Genomic DNA, 22,535 nt, shown 5'->3' on the forward strand with positions numbered 1-22,535 from the left:
TCTGCTTGGTTGTGGGTATGAAGAGGCAACTGTTCACATATTAACCGCTCAGGATTCATCTTGTTTGTTGTGCAGTGTGATCCTGTGAATTTGCTGCAGCTGTCTGGTGACCAGTTTCGTTCTCTTCCCTCACTCCTTGGCCTGTGGTTGGTTTCTGTTTGTCTGTAGGTATATGAGGGACTCTCAGCAGTAACTTTGTGTGAGATGATGAAAGACTTCAATCCATCCATCTGAAATGGTGGCAGCCAGGGGAAAAGTACTTAATGAATACATGACAGTAAGGTCTGTGCAAGATATGCACAGTAGACCAACCATGTGAGATCCTGGGCCAAACAAAACAAATTTTACATTTGAAGACAGAGACAAGTTAGATGTTTATAACCTCAAAGTTGTAAAGGAAACTTAGAGATTGCCTTTGACTAATTATTTCATTTTAGTAATCAGGACACGTAAGATACAGACACATTAGGAAAATGAGGCCCTGATATACAAATAATTTATTATAAGTACTAACAAATGAAAGATAAAACACACAATTGAAAATGAAGCAGAACTATCTATCTTTAGCCAGTTGAGCTTTCTATCTGGGGTCATGGCTGATCCTTTGAGGTTGTCTTTCTGCATACTCACACTTCCACTTTAACAATAAGTGGCAAACATTTGTTTACAGACAGTCATATTTTTTCAGCCTTTCCTTTCCTCCTCAAGAAAGAGAATGATCTTGGAGCAAGGTGAATGAAATTTGTCCTTTATATACATCTGGTGGAAACTGGACACATTGCTAGGTTTCTTTAGAAAAGAGATGTGATTTAAATAAATTTGCTTTAGATATGTTTGCTTTAAAAGGGAATCAGTATAACATAAATAAGAAAGGCAGCATAGTATAGCAGGGTTCTTAAATCATACTCCATGGGTTTGAATCCCAGCTTACTACTCAGTACCTCTTCAATTATGAACAAATATCCTAACATGTTTTGTGCCTTGGTTTCTTTCTTCTTCTGTAAATGGTGATGATGAGGAGACACAGGTCATATGATTGGGAGGGATAAATGAGATAAGATAAAGCACTTAAAGCAATGCCAGACCCATGGTAAAAGGCCAATAAAAGGCCAATAAAAGGCCAGTGTGGTGGCTCACACTTGCAATCCCAGCACTTTGGGAGGCTGAGACGGGCAAATCACCTGAGGTTGGGAGTTCAAGACTAGCCTGACCAACATGGAGAAACCCCGTCTCTACTAAAAATACAAAAAATTAGCCAGGCATGGTGGTGCATGCCTGTAATCCCAGCTACTCAGAAGGCTAAGGCAGGAGAATCACTTGAACACGGGAGGCGGAGGTTGCGGTGAGCCAAGATGGCGGCCATTGCACTCCAGCCTGCACAACAAGGGCAAAACTCCATCTCAAAAAAAAAAAAGTCAAAAGTTTGTTGTTCTTATAATTGTGTATCACCTTTTTTTTTTTCATTTAGGTAGAAAACATATAAATGTACCCTCTTAACAATTTTTATGTATACAGTACAGTATTGTTAACTGTATGCATACTGTACCACAGATCTCTAGAACTTTTTCATGTCGCATGACTGAAACCGTACTCGTTGAACAACTCCCTATTTTCCTCTTTCCCATCCAGCCTCTGACAATCACCATTCTACTTTCTGTGAGTTTCACTACCTCATGCTAAGTGGAATGATTTTGTGATTAGGTTATTTACATCTTGGCTATTGTGAATAATACATCAATGAACATGGATACGCAAATATCTCTTATGTATTATTTTTAACTGTAAATATACATAGCATTATGATTTCAACTTGGGGATTTTACTTAAACCTCCCATGCCAGAAACAGAAATTAATTAAAATGATATCAAAGAAAGTGTCTTAGGAGAAGCTCAAGGCTCATTAAGTATTAATTAGCTACATTTTTAAAACTAATACTTGAACAATTAAATATGGTATGCAAATTAATTTGTTCAGAATTACTAGAGAGAGCTATGAGAAGAAAGAATAAAAAGAATGATTAATACTAGGATTAAATTTTTTGTTGTTGTTTAAGACGGAGTCTCACTGTGTTGCCCAGGCTGGAGTGCAGTGGCTCGATCTGGGCTCACTGCAAGCTCTGCCTCCCGAGTTCACACCATTCTCCTGCCTCAGCCTCCTGAGTAGTTGGGACTACAGGTGCGCGCCACCACGCCCAGCTATTTTTTTGTATTACTTAGTATACTGAGACGGGGTTTCACTGTGTTAGCCAGGATGGTCTCGATCTCCTGACCTCGTGATCCACCCGCTTCAGCCTCCCAAAGTGTTGGGATTACAGGTGTGGGCCACCACGCCTGGCCTAAATGGTTATTCTTTAGAATAATATCTGTGTAGATTATTGACATGTTTGTCCAAAGGCATAAATATCTTACAAACGTAAAAAGGACAAGAAACAGCATTAGCATCAATTGTGAGCTAGCTTTTCATCAGGTGCAAGCTGTTTTTCTCATAGTAATCAAAGGAATGATAAGTAAATTCATTCCTTTCAAACATACTGATGAAATATAAATTGGTACAACCTTGCCTGAGAGCAATTTGGGAATATATATGAAAAAGTTTTGAAACAGAAGAATAAAAAGATTTCTGATCTAGCTATTTTACTTTAAGGAAATTATTTTAAGGAAATGATCTAGCATATGTGAAAAGGTATAGCTAACATGATGTTTATCACAACACTATTCTTAAAAAGCAAAATAAATTGGTAACAACCTGATTGTGTGTGTATATGCCTGTGTGTGTGTGCGTGCACACATACACATGGTGTTTCAAAATGGAAGTATAAGATTTTGGGGGTGCTTTTCTATTTGTGGAGAAAAAGAGAAAAAAATAAAAAGATATGGGGGGGCAAATTTTTTTTTTTTTTTTTTTTGGAGACAGAGTCTTACTCTGTCACCCAGGCTGGAGTGTAAGTGGCGCTATCTCGGCTCATTGAAAGCTCCGCCTCCCGGGTTCACACCATTCTCCTGCCTCAGCCTCCCAAGTAACCGGGACTACAGGTGCCCACCACAACGCCCGGCTAATTTTTTGTATTTTTAGTAGAAACAGGGTTTCACTGTGTTAGCCAGAATGGTCTTGATCTTCTGACCTCGTGATCCACCTGCCTCAGCCTCCCAAAGTGCTGGGATTACAGGCGTGAGCCACCGCGCCCGGCCTATTTTTTTTTTTTTAACTCAAAAATCTATTGTGGGCCAAGTGTGGTGGCTCACGCCTGTAATCCCAGCACTTTGGGAGGCCAAGGGCGGACGGATCACAAAGTCAGGAGTTTGAGACCATCCTGGCCAACACGGTGAAACCCCGTCTCTACTAAAAAAAAATACAAAAATTAGCTGGGCATGGTGGCGCATGCCTGTAATCCCAGCTACTTGGGAGGCTGAGGCAGGAGAATTGCTTGAACTGGGGAGTTGGAGGTTGCAGTGAGCCGAGATCACGCCATTGCACTCCAGCCTGGTGACAGAGTGAGACTCCATCTCAAAAAAAAAAAGAAGAATCATTGTGAACATATTTACATATTTCCATAGCTTCAAATATAGATGTACCTCAGTGTGTCAATTTATGGCATTGATGATTGGTTAAATATAATAAACCATGGTAGGAAAAATGCCATTAAAAGCAGCAGTCTAGGTCTACCTTTATAGTTAGGGAAAAATGCTCAGAATAGGTATTTGAATGAAATAAAAATAGACTCCAAAACATCAGGTGTCATATAATTCCATTTTTTGTCAGCACACAGAAAAACATACATACACATAGAAAATATGTTCGTATATACATAGAAAAACATCTAAGTGTTAACAGGTTACCTCTGAGAGCAGAATTATAAATCATTTTTAACACTTCTAATGAACATTTATTAAAGAAATTTGTTTCAAAAAGAAAAATGTCAGTCTGCCAGCCTTTGTATGTATGTGTGTGTGGCCAAACAGTGCTGGGCATTGAAGGAGATACGAAAGAAATGTAAAGCAAAGCAGAATCTATGGTCATCTGAGTCTGAATTTGCATCAGAACATCAATCAGTGTCTGACTGGTTTTGCGGCTAGATGAAGGTGTGGCTGCTAATGAGGGAAGGTCACCCATGTGATGTCTTAGGGCAATTTGGTTTCACTGGCTTTTGTGGTCATGAACTGCAGCCCTAGTCTTAGCCAGCTGTGTCATAGCTACACTATGCTGGTCATGTCACACACCAGTTCAAGCTCAGTTTTGAGTATATTTGAATATCTAGTTGTAATTATCTTCATTGTTTCTTAAATATTGGCAAGTACAGTTAGTTTAGGGACTCTCTGAAGAATCACACTGATCTCAGTTGGTTAGTGAATAATAGTTTCGAAATTTTTCTGTCCAGGTAAGCATCTGTCTTTCTATCCTTAAGAGTAGGTCATTTGAGGTAGTAAGAACCCCCTTTCCTACTCACTAAAGGAGGAGGAGCTTCGTAATTGGTTTTAGAAATGAGAGGCTATGTCGGAAGGCTTTCGACGTCTTTGACAGTTCCATGTCCTGTCTCAGGTATTTGTGTGCTTGGTCTCTCTATATGAAGAGTAGCAACTTCTGGATTGCTGCCCCATTCCTACTGGGGTCATAGTACTGCCCAGTGCTTTATAACAGCACCAGAAAAGTTGCACTGTTTCTCTTGCTCAGCCCCCAGTCTTGTCCCAGCTGACAAACATTGTGAATGGAAGACAGCCAAGAACTCCATACAGTGTGAGACAAAGGCCTTTTGGAAGCTTACTTTTGCCAAAATAGAAACAGTTACTCTCACTCTCACCTTGGCCCCAAGGTTTTTACAGCATCACAGGGTTGCATAAAAGTCGGGATGTGTTCTTTGCTCTGAACAGTCTTGGCCTGATTGTAGGAAGGTGAGTGATTAGTAACTTACATGCTCAAGAAAATGTACCATCTCAATAGTTTATCTTCCAGAGAGAAACAGACAATAAGTGTCTTTGTATATGTCATGGAAATTTTATCCAAATTGGGACACAATCTTCCGTGGGGAGAATACTGCATAGAAATGTTTGCTTCTGAAATTAGAGTAAAAGGGTCACAAAGAGACATTAACCTACGCAAATAGAGAGTAGCATTTGCCTACTTTATCCCCCTTCATTCTCAAAAAAATGAATTTACAGAATTATTTCACTACGAAGAGGCATCCAGCTCTGCTCTATCACCAAGAAGCCTGAGTGAAGGCTAAAAGGAGTGTTTTTCTGGAAGGAATTAAAAAAAAAAATCCTCCCAGAATTTAATCTCTAAACACTATTATCTTTCTAGTAAGAGAGCCCAGATCTTGCTTCCCCGGAACCTTCCAAGTTGCAGTCTGTGTTCTGTCCATCAGAATTTTCCCTTCCCACCCATGAGCACCCTTCTGTTGTGGGAGAAGGAGGGCCTTTCCAGTCTTTTGCCTGGGGCCAAGCCAACCCTCAAACTGTGGTTTTTCTCTGAGTCTTCTTGCTGTAGCATGGCTGTTTCCCACACCCAGCAAAGAAGCAAGAGTCATGTATATGCTGAGTGTATGTTGACTAGGTCTTGAGTGGAGGCCAGTGCTTACACAGCTTTCTCGTTCCCAGGACATTGACTAATGATGGTGCAGCTCCTATGCCTGTGTTGTTAATATTGTGTATCGAAACCTCATGTTTCTTACAAATTATTAGAGAGAACTTCATATAATTCTTCTGCCCTTTTGTGAATGAATATCAGGACAGAACAATTCACATGATGGAGCAATTCATTGGTGGGGCTGTAGGATTGGGGCCAGTACAGGGCTCTCGGGGTGCTGGAGAGGCTGATTTCTGCCGCTAGTTTACACACAACCATTTATATATCTGCTTTTAACATTGCCTGAGTGTGTTCCTGGGTTTCTTCTTACCAGCTTTGATTGCTTTAATCCCATCCCACTTAGCCCTGGCTTTGGTGAAACACCTGGGGACTTGTCTACATTACCGACTCTTTGGAGTTTCAGATGGTATGCAATTATAATCATTTCATTATCCGTTCAGTGTATTACAGTATAATCACCAAACCACAAGTCACAACCTAGAGGCCTTTTACTGCATTTGGAAAGAGTATCTGCCTTCTGAGATGCAGTACATGTTTGTTGTATTGAGGCTTAGGCAAGCTTGAATCTGTGGTAGATTGAGAATTATTTCTAGTATCAGTTAAGATTCCGTTTGACTGCTTGTAACAGAACCCTCTCTCCCACCAGTAGTTTAATTAAGTTAGAGGGGCTTTTTTCCCACATAGTTAGAAATCTAGAAATAGGCTCTTGCAGACTTCATGGTGCCATCAGAAACCCATGCTCCTTCTGTCTTTATTCTCTGCAATCCTTAGCAAGTAACTTTCACCCTATGCCTGTCCACCTCTTGCTAGATATCCGTGTTCTAGGTGGGAAGAACGGGGAACATGGAAGGACACAAGATGTGCACCAGCTGAGTCCACCCTTTAAAGAGCTTTCCCAAACACTTCTGTTTCCCCAAAACCAGAAACTTCTGTTTCCATCTCATTGTCCAGAACATAGATCATGTTTACATCCCTAGGTAAAAGAGAGATTTAGAAATATGTTTCTTCAGCTGGGCAAACATTACGACCCAAACAAAATCAGAGTAGTAATATTAAGAAAGGAAGAAGCAGTTGTATCCAGGCAAGTGGCAGTTTCCTAGGCAGTAAGTTCTTCTAAATCATTTTATTTTATTGTTTGAAGTGAAAACTAGTCTTATATAAAACATCAGTATCTAAGGTCCTACCACAAATTCTGCATTTAGGAAGGTGTGAAGTTATTTTTGTTGGAGATCTGCAGAAGAGCTAACATATTTTGTGGTTGAATATGAGATGGACACAAACAACACCCTAGACACTGTTCGAAGTCCAGAAAATGGTCCTTTTACAAGATTACATCTGGATTTAAATACACATTTACCTATTTTGTTGTGTAAGAATTTAGTTTTTGCTAAACAAGGATGAATAGTTGGGGTTGGGTTTTTTTTTTTTTTTTTCCATTTATTAAGCATCTTTGTACTAGTCACTGTAGGGGAAACTAAAATTAATCATATATAAATTCAGCCATTTCCAGTGTGAATCACCCAAAAGGGTAAAAAAGTACACACGTAAATGGCTATAATACACGGTCGAATGTACTGTGATGAGTCATATAAATACATTTTTCTAAGCATTCAGAAGAGGAAAAGATTATTTCTGCCGGAGAGAATTGAGTAAATATGATCTGGGGAGCCTAAACATATGTTTTCGTTTTAAGAATTTGCTTTCACAACTAGTGAGTGTCATAAGTCTGGAAAAATATGTTGAAGAAATGCATAAGCAACTACCATTCATGAAGGATTACTGATAGGTGGACTTCCCCATCATTCCATCCTTTAGTTTCTCAGTAGAACTGAGGTAGGTGAAAGTTTGGGAAGGAATGGAACATTTGTTGAGTGCCTGCTGTGTGCCTAGGTCTTTGCTTTATTTCAAGAAATTCTTATTGAATGCCTAGGCTAAGGTTACCTACATGATCTTCATTTGACTTCCAAAAATCTAGTGAAGTAATTTTTTTTTTAATGAAGCTCCTCATCTTCTAAAGGTGAAGTAATTTTAACTGCTTATGAGAAAGCTGAAGCTGAGAAGTTAACTTGAAAAGATCACCCACTTTTAGGTGACAAGGCTTACATTTGAGCTGAGGTACATTTGACCACAAGCTATGTCTTTTCCATTTACTCTGAGTCTCTCTGCCTTTCACTGATGACCTAATCTGCTTTTGTAGCCAGTGCTGAACAGTTAATTCCTTCTTTAGCCCAATCCAGTAGGAATCCTATATCCAGCTGGTTAAAACTTGGGCGTCACTTGGGTATCTTGATTTGTAGTTACAGATAATTTATTACCTCCTTAAATGTTATTGGAATTACTTCTTTTGTCTTTTGAACAGTTTATTTTTGTAATAAATAACTATATGCACATAGTATAAAATTCAAAAGATACAAATGATATACAGTAAAAAGTTAGTCTCCCTCCTGCCTGGACCCCTAGCTAACCAATTCTCCCTGAAGGCTACCAGTTTTTTTGTGTATCCTTCTTGAATTGTTTTGTGCAGATACTAGGAGAGTGTGTGTGTACATATAGATAGATAGAGAGATAGATATGGTGTGTATGTATTCTTTTTTAAAAAAATAGGAGCTCACTAAAACTGTTCTGAACCTGCTATTTTCACTCATCATTTCATTTGTATTTACGTGTTCCAGATTTGGGGGGGAAAATGATGAATTTGAAAAAATATAGTTGTCACCATGACAACATTTATTGAATAGATGTTCTATTCAATGGCAGTTCCCTTACAACATTAAATATATAATTTAATAAAGAATATTTTGATTTCCAAGAGCTCTTAACTAACAATATTTTTTTCCCCTCCTATACTACTCACCCAGGGAATGTCTTTATGGATGGCTCAATGTAGAACTCTTCAGCCCTCACTCTGATTTTTGGTCTTCCCATCTTGAATGAGGCACTTTTCAAACACTCCTTACACCTAACCTCAATTATTAGGATGTAGTGGTGAACATAGAAGCCTGGGGCAACCTGTTCCTGTGTCCCTCTTTACTTCCAGTTGAGTTTCTCACACAGATTTTAAGGCCCTCAAATATGAAAACAGGAACTGCAAAGAAAGGGTTTGTTGTAGACCCTGTCCCAGAAGGCTGCCTCCTGCCAGAAGCTCTGGGTGCTTGTCCTGAGGAGGACTCCATGAGCAGGGTCAGGGCTCCTTGATTCTCTTGGACCATCTGGAAACCTCCCCATGTGTACACGCTCAACAGTGCTTCCCTCCTGGCTTTGCCTGCGGCCTTGGATCTGTCTTTGTTCTTCTCCCCGCCCCCCCACTTTTTTGAGACAGGGTCTCGCTTTGTCACCAAGGCTGGAGTGCAGTGGTGCTTCACCCATTGCAACCTCCACCTCCCTGGCTCAAAGGATTCTCCCACCTCAGCCTCTTGAGTTGCTGGGACTACAGGCGTGCACCACCACGTGTAGCTAATTTTTGTATTTTTTGTAAAGACGGGGTTTTGCCATGTTGCCCAGGCTGGTCTCGAACTCCTGAGATCAAGTGATCCACATGTCTCAGCCTCCCAAAGTGTTAGGATTACAGGCATGAGCCACCGCACCTGGCTTTGTCTTTATTGCTCTTCTGTGGATCAGAGATGGAGAAAAATTGTAGCTCTTCAGTTTCTCTCTCAGGTGGTTTACACAGGTTGGGGACATCTCAGTCAGATTGGTCCGATTGAAAATGGTCAGACCCTTTCACTCTGAAATCTCTTTGTTCTTTGTCAAACATTTCAATCAAACACATTTACTCCACACAAGACCCCTGGACCCCCCTCTCATATCTACTTAGCCTGGGACCTTTGACACATTTCCTGAAAATGAGACATTTTAAGTCATGCGTATAGAAGAGTTGGTTAACATTTTACTAAAGGTACCCAGTTCATCTTTTAAATCTGAAAAAATAAAATTCATAAAGGGCAAAAATAATACTAGCAAACTCTGTCTAGAAGATGAATATTTCCTAAGAGCATCTCATATTATTTTATCATGCCTCGCCATGAGTCCTTTACATGTTGTATGTACAAAATGGAAATCAATTGCCAGAAATTTCTTTAATAAAAATTACTAGGTATTTTGTCAATGATGTTATTTTTCTCTTAATATTATTTCTCATTTAAGGTTTTTAGAACGCATGTTGAAAGCAGTATTGAAAGACCAGTAAAAATTGAGACGCCAAAAGACTATTTTTAATGAGATAAGTTATAAAAACTTTTTAAGCGTCTACTTGAAGGAAGTATACTTTTACATCCTAATTATATATGTTGGCATTTGTGATGTTTAGATGGTGATATTTAGGTCTTTATTTATTTATAGGCTTACCCTCTGAGCAAAAATATCCTTGTGTCGATTGTATTCATATAACAAACATTTGTATAGTAATTTTACTTTGAAAGTGCTTTCAGATGTAAAATCTTATGTTAATCTTTAGGTCAACAAAGTGTTTCTAGGCTAGAATTCTAAACTAGCCCTAAAGATTATAACCAGGCCTGGCTCGTGGTTCCTGTGGCAGCCTCATCTTTCTGTATTTGTTCACCATGCCCTAGCCATGCTGACTCCTCCCCTTGCCTCCTGCCTGCAAACTTTCTAGAGGAGCTCAGAGTTTTGAAGTGGGCAGGAATCAAGTTAAGCTGCAAGACAGTTTTATTCTGTGCTCTATTTCTGGTACTTCACACCTCGAAAGAGACATTATTTAAAAACATGTTGAATTTAACAATTATGGAAACTGCAATGAGAGAGAGCAAATGCTTTTCTAATTCACGCATGTGGGCCAACAGTTAGTGTCCCAGGTGCCCTGATTCCTAGCCCAGTGTACTTTCAACAAGACCATTTCAACTCTCTGCTTCAAAATATTCCCCTTCTGTGAATCTAGAGCTGCACTGGCAACATTAGAGAAGTTTTTCCTTTAAAAAAAAAAAAATAACAGTTTTCCTTTTCTTTTTGCCCCTTGACAGGATTACAGACTAGTTAATAAAGTAAATGGGTTGTGAAGGTGATGTCCATCGATCGTTTTTTTCCTTTTTTTTTTTTTTTTTTGTAGGCAATCTTTGGCAGCCAGACACTACCTAACTCCAATTTATGGACAATGAATAATGGTGCAGATTGTAGAATTTCCAGTGCCACAGCTAGTGGCCAGAAGCCAACCACTCTGCCACAAAAAGCAGTACCACCTCCAAGCTCTTGCGCCTCCCTGGTCCCCAAACCCCCTCCCAACCACAAACAAGTGCTCAGAAGGGCAACATCCCAGAGGGCTTCCAAGTAAGTTTTTTTCTGTTCAATTTCTACTGAATTTTATCAATTCTAAGCTAATAGTACTCTTTATTTGTTACTCTTCAAGACCATTCATACTGAAGTACTGGAAACAAGAACACCTACTGGGAAATAAAGGCTAACCCTAGTTCTCAGCGCAGGCTACAGATTAGAATCTCCCGGGGAACTACTGAAACAAGCAGATGGCCACCACCCTGTGGGAGGGACAGGCCCTGCAGAATCAGATCTTTTCAATTTCATACAGAATTCAACACCCTGCTTCCCCTTGGTTTGTTCACTCTTAGGCATTTGAATTGGAAGATACAGGATTGAGATTTCATCTAGGAGGATGATATAACCTTATTGACATTAGTCAGCAAGCTCTGTGTAGCAGTGGTGTTTTTAATACCTTTTGTAGTCTACCTGTTTACACCAAAAGGACGTTTTCTTTCCTGAATCAAATTTTTGTCATCAAAATCCTTCACTCTACCTCCAGCCACTTTTTAGCCAGTGAACTAGAAATAGATTGGTGAAGAGCGTTGGTTCTAGCAGCCCTTCTTCAGGTTAAACTTGGGGAACTTTCAGAGATGTCTGGAAGAGGCAGGCATTGCCTGCTGTGTTTTTGTGTAGTGGACATTTGTGTATTTCTCTTGCTGTCATTGAGGCTCCTCATTCATTTGTCCTTCAGAAGATCAATGTTAGTTGTGAGAAGAATCCTAAAACATAGAAAAAGTCATTACTGTTTTTTCCTCCTTGGATGGTAAATCAAATTCTGGATTTAGGTAGAAAACAATCCCTTGTGGCTGTATTAATTATATTGCTGCCATTATTCATTTATCCAACAAATATTTATTCAGTGCCCACTAAGTACCAAGCCCTGTTCTGGGAAGAGCTGGCATTGTAATGACTGCAGAACTCTCTGGAGTAGTAGGAAGGGGCAGTAGAAAGGCTGCAGTTTGTGGTTGAATGCCAGTAGCAAAATAGAAAGGAAACTGTGTGTCTTCTCACCCTGGAAAGAGTAGAGTCAAATCCTTAGGTGTGCAGCCTCTGCAGCCAGACTGCCCGGATTCACATCCTCAGGCCACACTGTACTAATTTGACACCTTCTGCAAGTTACAAGTTACTTAATCTCTTAGTCTCAGCTTCCTCCTGTTTCCATTTGTAAAAATAAAACAGTAAGAGTATCTACCTCCTAGGTCAGTTGTTAAATGTTAACAGAGTTAATATGTGTGAAGTATATAGAGTAAGGCCCAGCCTAGGTAAGAACTCAGTAAGCCTTGCTCACCATCATATGCATTCTAAAACCACACACTCCTTCATAGATTTGGAAAGCCCATAGTTAACTGGGAAAATTTTTGAGCCAAATGTGAATGTTGAATTTGCCAGTGTGCCCCTTGTGGATTCTGTGATTATTGCCAGTACCCTCAGAGGGCCCTTGATGGCCTGTGTGGCTAGCTGGTGGAGAGGTGGGCCCAGGCAGCAGGGCTGGGCATTTGAAGACGCTGCTTGCTACTGCCCTGAACTCACTGCTGGCAGGAGAACTCCACAGCCTCCTGTGATGGAACTGCAGCTCTTTGGACAGACTTTGCTTTGCAGCATTTTTGTGGTTTATTCTTTGTGACAGGCAAGAGTGTGGGAAAACCGGAAACAGCTCAACATCAAAAATGCACAGAAGGGGGGAAAAAGCAGAGATTTCTTCAGAATTTAAGTAATATAATCCAGGTATCAAAAGGCATGCTGTGAGGCATTGTTCCAGGAAATAGTGTCCAATTTGCCTTTAAAACTCTAGGACAAGTCTCTGAAGCTAAGTTAGTACTAATAAAGACTTTAACATTCTCTCACTTATGTGTAAAATGTACAGCATTGTAAGGACCCCAGTGTTTTCAGATATTCTTCTAACTTTTAGGAAAAAGAATAGCATGGCTTTTCATCTGAACAATAAAAAGCTCCCCCTATGAAGTATCCTGATAAAGTTTTTTAAACAAACAAACAAACAAACTGTATTTTATATTAATTTTAGATTTACAGAAAAGTTGTAAGGGTAGTACAAAGAATTCCCACCTACCACTTGCCCAGTGTTTTTTCCATTGTTAACATCTGACATTGCCGTGGTGCATTTGAGGAATGTACCATACTAGGAAACTGTCATTGGCACATTACTATGAACTAAACCCCATGCTTTATTTGGATTGATGAAGTAATTTTTTTAATCTAGAGAAACTTCTCATGGCTCTCGAAATCAGGATCCTGAGTATCAGTTGATATATTCTCACTGTTCTAAAGTAATTCTTGTTCCTAGCCAGCATAGCAAGTTACTCAACGTCTCTGTGACTCAGTTTCCTATTTTAAAATGGGAATAGTAATGGTACCTGCCTCATAGGGTTATTAAGATAAATAAATGAATTGATGAATGTCAAGCACAAATACAGTGCCTGGTATGTAATACATGCTAAGTCAGTGTTAGGTACTATTATGCTTAGTAGCAAGATGGCATTTCAAGAAATTTTCATGTAAATTTTTTACTTTCTTCCTACAAGATGTGTTGCTTCATTTGCTTGGATCTTACTGTGGCCTTTACTCTGGCTCAGTTCAGATTAATCAGGAACCCTCAGTTATGACTGGTGATACTGAGTCACACTCAGGAATGCCATAGTCGCCTCAAGAGACACAACTAATGAGAAGTTGTAATGAGCTTTGGACCATGCCAAGCTGTGTGTTTTTGGGTTGAACTTCAAACTTCTTCTAGCACAGAAGTTGGCATTAGACAAATATAGAAGCAATTTCCAAGACCATCAAAGTTTCCACATCCTAGAGGGTTGAGTTTTGAATTTAGAGAAGAATAGAACATTAAAGATGGAATGTCACTTGGATTTTGGTGCAAAGGGAGTTGAGAATCAGAACAGTGGGGTCCTGTTTCTTTATGATAATACTCAAGTTGCTTTCCCTCTAAAGGTTTCATTTTCCCATCTGTAAAACAAAACCCAGTGTCCCTACTGAATATTAACCAAAATGACTAGTTTTCTGTCTATTCCGTTGAAAGCTTTTTTATGAGCACATTTGCTCTTTAATCCTGATGCTTTCAAGCCATTTTCCTCAGCCTCTCTTGTCCCAGCAGTTCTTTGTTGTCGTTCTCAAATTCATACACTTATATTTCATTTAGCTAAACCTCATTTATCAGTTGTGAAGGGAATGATTTAGATTTTTTTTTTTTTTACCATTTTCATAGTGCCAATAATCTTTCTTGATTTTCTTTTCCAATGTTTGCAACACTTCATAATTTAGTACCCGCTTCAGATCCTCCTTTCAAAACTATTTGTGGTATTTCTTCCAAGCAGTCAGCTGAACTGAGAAGGACGACAGCCTACACACAACTACATGCATCTGAACTGTCTCTTTCTTGTAAATGACCTTTTTTCAGAGCCAGAATCATACTCTCCAGGAAATATGGAGAAAGAAACCTGAGGAGATTGAAGTTTGCCAGGCACAAGGGCAAAACTCAGACTGAATGAATTTGAAAGGGTGGGACCAAAGCTGTTGTAACCTGGGAGATTTCTCTGAAGAAAGAAAACTGTTGAAGAAGCACAGACTGAACTGCAGTACTCTTCCTTAAATAGCTGAGATGACCTTCTTTACCCAGGCCTTAGGTGATTCTCATCAGGGTGACCTGAGTGGAAGTTGATGGTAACTACTGTTCTGAGTCAGCACCCAGGACAGTGGTTGTTTGTTAAAGGCTGCTAGGGATTAGCAGGGAGGAAAGCCATCAGGACTGGGTAGCCTGGTAGCACCAAATCCCAATTAATGTTACCTGAACATTTGGTGAGGTCAGCCGTATGATGAAAGATGTTTAAGAGATTAATGTCAGAACAATATGAAAATAAACATCAGCTTAAAAATGTTATCTTTTTAACATGAGTCATTAAAGTGAGAAGATTTCAGGGCAAAGTAATTAGGACTTAATAATTGTCCAAAAGTTCTTGAGGTGAGCATATAAGATACCATATTGTGGGTTAACCATGTTCTGCCAGCCTTTTATTAAGTGCAGTTTCAAGAAGCATAGTTGAATCTGTAACATATTCATCCTTAATGTAGGATTCTCTACATTATGCATTTCCAAGGTAGGTAATTATAAAATGTTTGCGGTAGAAGATAAAGGGATCTAGGCATAGTTGTGGGGATATGAGTACAACAAGGTACCCAGGTGGTCAGTGGCTGAGCTCAAACTGGAACTCATTTCACCCGCTGTGCTTACCTCAGACTCTTCCCCGTACATCACAGATTTCAAAGGTCCCTGCCAATCCTTTTATCTACATCTATCTGTACAGCAAATGGCAGATTAATTATGCTAAAATATTGCTTTTGAAGAAAATACAATGTATGCACTTAGGAACTCACTCACTCCTCTCTTTTTCCATACCAGTTTTACCACTTAAATGGAGGAAGAATTAATGCCACTCATATTAGAGGTGCTGGGGGAATTTCTGTTAGATGCAGCACAGGAAGACTGGATTGAAGAACAACATGGAGAGCTTTTGTATAGTGTCTCCTGGGAGAGTGCAGTCTAGGAGATGAAAGGGAAACCTGGAATACCGCAGACAATAATATCCCCTAGCTCTGAGGGGCAGGGCCTGAGGGTAGAAAGGACGTGAGCGCCAGTCAGGAGCTCTGCCACTTAGACTGTCTGTCTTCTACTAACCCTCCTCATTTGGACCTCAGTGGTGCATTAGGAGGTCCTAGGGGTTGCTTTTGGTGTGGACAGTGACATCAGTCAGAGGCATGGGTGCTACAACCACACCTAATCAAAAGCTGCATGATTGTGTGTGTCTTAGTGGGGAGGAAAGCTACATGAGAGCCATGGAATGATGGGTCTTCCTTTGCTGATTCACATTGGCATAATTTTAATTAAAATCTGACTTCTCGTGCCTGCCTCCTGGGATGTTAAAATGGTTGTTGAAATGGTAATATAACTGCTGGATATTTCCCACCCCTCACTTCCCTCCTCCTTCACCTGAGTATGAAAACCCCTTTTTAAAAGATTTTGGCAGGAATTTATGCTAACCTCTGATAGAATCCATCCACATCAGTTTCTCCATAAATATAAGCCCTTGGCAGATTTAGACCTTCTTTAAGGATGAGCAAATACTGGAAAATCTTGGGGCCTGGGAATAGGTAGTATAGCTTAAAAGAAGGCTTCAGTTGGGCACAGTGACTCATGCCTCTAATCCCAGCACTTTGGGAGGCTGAGGCAGGCAGATCATGAGGTCAGGAGTTCGAGACCAGCCTGGCCAACATGGTAAAACCCCATCTCTGCTAAAAATACAAAAAATTAGCCGGGTATGGTGGCGCGTGTCTGTAATCCCAGCTACTCAGGAGGCTGAGGCTGGAGAATCGCTTGAACCTGGGAGGCAGAGATTGCAGTGAGCCAAGATCACACCACTGCACTCCAGCCTGGGCAACAGAGAGAGACTCTGTCTCCAAAAAAAAAGAAGTCTTCATGGAGAAGATTCAGAGGCTTCTTACCTCTGGAATGAGTTTAAGCAAGAAATAATAACATTTTAGAAAATACCTAATGTGTATTCTTAACAAAATGTAAGAGTAGAGAGCATCTGTGTGGAGAACCAGACAAAGCTATCATATAGAAGGAGCAAGGGACCTGCAGTCAGGGAGGATTGCACAGAGATGAGAACTACCTAAGTGAAAAATTGGGCTGAAGACAGTAAATAGAAATTGGCCACTGCAGAAAACTGAATTTGCAAACCAAAAGACAAATGCCAAAAATTTGAGGAAGAAGTATACAAAGATGAAAATGATGAGAGAAAAGACAGATTCAACCTAAAATAACAAATTACAAAAAGAGAATAGAAATAATAGTCAGTAGTTTAGGCAAATAAGACTCAACATAAGGACAAAAAGGTGTTAGTTAATAAGAGTAAATCAATAGATATATAACTTTGTGCCCTACAGAGATCTTATGGAATAGTTTTCTAAACTGGAATGTTTCAATTAAATCCTCAAAAAGTAGAAATCATACATGCCTCATTCTCAGACCACTTTCCAGTAAAATGAGATATTAAATATAAAGGCCGGGCGCAGTGGCTCATGCCTGTAATCCCAGCACTTTGGAAGGCCGAGGCAGGTGGGGATCACTGGAGGTGAGGAGTTCAGTTCTAGACCAACCAGGCCAATATGGCGAACCCCGTCTCTACCAAAATATACAAAAATTAGCCAGGCGTGGTGGCATGGCACCTGTGGTCCCAGCTACTCGGGAGGCTGAGGCACGAGAATCACTGAAGCCTGGGATGTGGAGATTGCAGTGAGCCAAGATCGCGCCACTGCACTCCAGCCTGGGGAAGAGAGCAAGACTCTTCAAAAAAAAGAAGGAAGGAAGGGAAGAAGCGAGGGAGGGAGGCAGGAAGTCAGGCAAAGCTATACTCAAAGGTAATCTGTCAAGGAAGGGAAGGAGGGAGGGAGGGAGTCAAAGATGTACTCAAAGGTAAATTCATAATCTTCATCATTTTCATTACTAAAATACTGAAAGATGAAAAAGAAATTAACCAAGATACAAATGGTAAATTGGCTTCAATAGATAAATTGGCTTCAGCTGATTGCCCAGTGTTGTTTTGGAAAGACCTGTGAGGACTTCCCTGAGTTCAGCAAAAAAGAGTGCTTTGATAGGTTAGTAGCATCTGCCACAGGCAGGGAAGATGCTGAGAGTGGTGAATAGGCCACATATTTGTCATAATTGAAGTAAGCTTTTATCACACGAAGTTAGAAAAGGAACCATAAAACAAAGCTAAGAAAAACAGACTTAAGGAAATTAAGAAGAAAAGTAATATAAAGTGAAAAGCAAGCAATAAAATTAGTTAAGTTCAAAATCTTATTTAGTTTGGGTCAGGGGAACCCAGAAGAAGAAAATAAACATACTTCTGCCAGAAAAATAAGAGAAGTAAAAATAAGAGAAAGACTTTAAAAGTAGATATAGGAGAGACTGAAAAATTATGAGAACACTGTGCACACTATGTACAATTTTAAAAAGTAGATGAAAGATAATATTTTGGAAAATATCAAGTATAAATTGGTTCTTCTTGAAGAAAAAGAAGACTTAACTAGAACATAGAACAAGTGGAAATTTTCAAACTGTCTAAATTGGTTCTTCTTAAAGAAATACATGAGTAGGCCCAGGAAACAACTTTTAAAAATCATCTCCAAAGTAGTTCTTTAAACCATGTTTCTGAAATCTTTTTCTTTTTTTTGAGACGGAGTCTCGCCCCATCACCCAGGCTGGAGTGCAGTGGCGCGATCTCGGCTCACTGCAACCTCTGCCTCCCAGGTTCAAGCGATACCCCTGCTTCAGCCTCCCGAGTAGCTGGGGCTACAGGCGCCCGCCACCATGCCCAGCTAATTTTTTGTATTTTTAGTAGAGACGGGGTTTCACCATGTTGGCCAGGATGGTCTAGATTTCGTGACCTCATGATCTGTCCGCCTCGGCCTCCCAAAGTGCTGGGATTACAGGCGTGAGCCACTGCACCCCGCCCATTTTTCTGAAATCTTTGAAGCCTTCCAGGTGCCCACAAGATAAAGTTGAGAGTCCTGACTCTGACATTCAAGCCTTCTGCAATATGACCTCTCTCCTGTCTCCTGCCTTCTTCATACTCTGTCACCGCTTTGCACAGACTGCTCCACACACATGCTTCCCATTCTTCGTTCCTGCATACCCATGTCTTCTCTGCAGAGTGCCCTTGGGCCTCTTGAACCTAAGTCCTGCCTTTCATTCAAGATTGGGGTTTAGTGTCTCGCCTTGGTGCATCCTTCCCAGCTGCCCCTTCCTCACCTCCTCAGCTGACTCTGCCATCTACCTCCTTGTTTTATTTTTCCTTTTTTCATATGTTCTGCTTTCTGTAGCTCCCTCAAAGACAGATACCTTGTCTTCACCCTTTCATCACATATATATTGAATGTCTATTTTGCTCAACATTGCCCTAGACACCAGTGATAACACCAGTGGACAAGACAGATAAGATCTCTGCTTGCATGGTTTGTTTTTGAGAGGAGATAAGCTCATTCCCAGCGCCTAAGATAGCTTATATTCGTAAGTTCTCAGCACATGGCAGTAGTGATGGTGGAGATGGAAGTGGTGGAGGAGATAGTGATGGCAGTGGCAGTGGTGACATGGTATTCTATGTCAAGTCGTATGCATCAAAGATCACTAAATAACAATGATCTCATTATTGTAGAGTAGCGTATGGGAGGCAGTAGAGTACAGTTGTTAACAGCCTGGAATTTGAAATGAGATTCGGATCCTGGTTTCTTGGCTTAATTAACTTTTCTAGAGATAACTCTAAGCTTCTGTTTCATTATCTATAAAATATTACTTATGTCTTGGAGTTGTTCTTAGGATTAAATGAGATAATGTGTTTCTCTGACATATATGGCGTCCAATGTCTGCTGGACAGTGTAGTTGTATTCTGCAGCTGCTGCTGTTCCCCTACTAAAAGAAATCACATTTGTATTGTTGGTAGGTTGTTATTTATAAGTGTGATTTGGTTCTGCTGGTGAGCCTGTGGAAATTGAAACGTATTCTGATTTCCTGAACACTAATAACTCTAAAGACGATTGAAGGCAAAGGCTCAGTTTCAAATGAAAGAAAAAATTAGATTTGGAGTTACTGAATTCCAGTCCAGTTGGCTCCCAAAGTTCACACTTTCACATCCACATCCCCCCTCTGCTGCAAACACATAGCTATGATGGATGAACGTTTAAAGAAGAAAACCTATGGGACTTAGCTGTGCTTCAAAACAAGGCACGTATCTCCTTGTCCCCAAAATGTACCAAAGTAAACGAGAATCAATGAATGAAGCTGAAGCTGTAGGCTTTCTGAAGCAGGCAGTGACAAGCTCCTGTGACATATTGGGACCTGAAAGTGCCCTACAAGAGGAGAACCTAAAGCCAGGCTCATTACTTGAAAATAATTGATTTTCAACATGGGACAGTTCCCCCCCAACAATAGACATTTGGCAATGTCTGGAGACATTTATACTTGTCATAACTGGGGGAGTGCTACTGGAATCTAGTGGGTAGAGTCCACGGATCCTGCTGAGCATCCTGCAAAGCACAGAACAGTCTCCCACTACGAAGAATTATCCAGCCCAACATGTCCGTAGTGGCAAGGTTGAAAACCCTGCACTAAAGGATGCAGTGTGCTCTCCTAATGGGAGAGTAGTAAAACTGGCATGAAGCCACTAACTGAGGCTATATCTTTATATGAGACTATGGGCCTACAGAGTCAGGAAGACAATGACATACCCTTTCAACTGTTCCTGTCTCAAAACTGCCTTTGGTTTCTAAATATCACTGAGGCAAGGGCCCCAAAATGCCACTATAATGCCTGGTTTGGGGCTGGTGCCAGGGGTCTGGGTGAAGGCAACTATATAATCTTCAGACAGGGAGGAATGAGCAAGCACAGAGGCAAGGGCAGGGAATGATTCCCATTCAAAATAAGCCTGCAAACCAAAATTCCAAAACACATGAAAAAATCTCATGCTAAGAAAGATTGCCAGGAAAATCAACAACTGGAACATGAATTCTTTACAGATAAATTAATACTTTAAAATAGTCAGACATGTTAGATTATGTGTCTAATAGGAGTATCTTGTGGAACATGACATGTGACTCTGATAGGAGTATCACAAAAAAGACCTAAGGGATAATTGGACAAGCAATGCTTTTAGAAAATAACAGAATTTTCCAGAATTGAAGAAGACATGAGTCCTCGGCTAAAAAATCCATTCATGTACCAAAATAAATGTACCTCTAGACACATCATAGTAGCAAGAAACCAGAACATTAAGCGTAAAGAGAAGTCTAAATATTACCAGAGAGAAAATCTGCGTAAATGACAAAGGAACACAGAGTACCAGCATTCTTCTCCTCAGCAATAATAGGTGCTAGAAAACAATAGCCAATTACTTCAAAGTGTTGGTAATAAACTTTCAGTCTAGAATTTCATACATAGCTAAACTGGCATTCAAGAGTGAAGGCAGCTGGGCACAGGGGCTCACGCCTGTAATCCCAGCACATTGGAAGGTCAAAACGGGCAGATCACAAGGTCAGGAGATTGAGACCATCCTGGCTAACAGGTTGAAACCCCGTCTCTACTAAAAATACAAAAATTAGCTGGGCAGGGTGGCAGAGCGCCTGGAGTCCCAGCCACTCAGGAGGCTGAGGCAGGATAATTGCTTGAACCTGGGAGGCAGAGTTTGCAGTAAGCCGAGATCGCGCCACTGCACTCCAGCCTGGGTGACAGAGCAAGACTCCATCTAAAAAAAAAAGAGTGAAGGCAAAATAAAAATGATTTGAGACATTCAAAGTCTAAGAGTATACCTGAAATTCAAACTAGGAAATAGTGAAGACTGTATAGAGATAGAAGTGAATCCAGAAGTATTAGGCAACAAGAAACAATGAAGTACAACAAATCTATCTGTAAAATGTCGATAAATGGTAATGGCTATAAAAATAATTATTGGTCTTTAAGAAGACAAAAACCATTTAGAGATAACAGACAAGATACAGGGACCTAGAGTGTTTAGTTGATAAGGGTCTGTGTCAACTTTGAGGTCAGGACAGAAATACTGAATGACTTTACACTTAGGAAAAAATAGCTAAATAATTAAGATGTAGCCTGTAGTTTTCAAACCAACAGAGCAGGGAAAGGGAAATGTGGATACTTTATTAATTCAGTGGGAGGTAGGAAAATTAGAAGCAAAGGAGGCTGGGTGCAGTGGCTTACACCTGTAATCGTAGCACTTTGGGAGGCCGAGGCAGGTGGATCACTTGAAGTTAGGGGTTTGAAACCAGCCTGGCCAACGTGGTGAATCCCCATCTCTACTAAAAATACAAATATTAGCCAGGCATTGTGTCACATGCCTGTAATCCCAGCTACACGGGAGGCTGAGGCAGGAGAGTCTTTTGAACCCAGGAGGCTGAGGTTGCAGTGAGCCAAGTTTATGCGTCACTGCACTCCAGCCTGGGTGACAGAGTGAGACTCTGTCTCAAAAAAAGAAAAAAAGCAAAGGAATAGGATGATAAATAGAAAACAAAAACTGAGATAATAGAAATGAGTCCAAATATGCATATAATCAAAATAAATGTTGACAGATTAAACTCTTCCATTAAAAAAGAGATGATCAAATTGCATCTTTTTAAAAAGTTGAGTTATTTGCTGCATAAAAGAGACATCCATGAAGTAAAATCTGAACAAAAGGTAGAAAATAAAAGGTTGGAAAAGATCAATTATGAAATACTAATCAGAAGGAAAACTGGTATAGCAATGTTAATATCAGATAAAATATAAGCAAAAATCACTAAGAGGAATAAAGAAAAGCACTTGTATGTACTTAACATCATACACTTATAGAAATCAAAAGCTGACAAAATTATAAGGAGAAACTAGCAAATCATTAATATTAGTGGGTAATTTATTTGAATTTACTTCTGTCAGTAACAAATAACTCAAAATTACTGAGGACTTGGATATTTGACATACAGAATTAACATTTTGCTTTAATAAGAGGCTTTTCATCTTTTTGAACCAGCACTTAAAATAAAAAATACATTTTAGGGGCACATGTTCTCAGGACTTCCTGAGGGCTGTGTCATAGGCGAAATGATCTGAAAAAAGAAAAAACATT

At 40.0% G+C, this 22,535-nt stretch overlaps 1 protein-coding gene across 14 annotated transcripts in view; it reads left to right on the forward strand.

The window, feature by feature from the left end:
* The window catches only part of TTLL5 (tubulin tyrosine ligase like 5), a 293,345-nt gene that overhangs the window by 208,144 nt on the left and 62,666 nt on the right, over positions 1-22,535 (forward strand). For 11 of the 14 annotated variants that reach the window (XM_007987329.3, XM_037984298.2, XM_037984299.2 and 8 more), the window contains one exon: positions 10,644-10,861. The exons of the other annotated variants lie outside the window; for them this stretch is intronic. In XM_007987329.3, the coding sequence (XP_007985520.2) occupies positions 10,644-10,861 (218 nt within the window). The remainder of the gene's footprint in view (positions 1-10,643; positions 10,862-22,535) is intronic. 14 annotated transcript variants of the gene reach the window in all.

Source organism: Chlorocebus sabaeus, chromosome 24, assembly GCF_047675955.1.
Source record: "Chlorocebus sabaeus isolate Y175 chromosome 24, mChlSab1.0.hap1, whole genome shotgun sequence".
Lineage (NCBI taxonomy): Eukaryota > Metazoa > Chordata > Mammalia > Primates > Cercopithecidae > Chlorocebus > Chlorocebus sabaeus.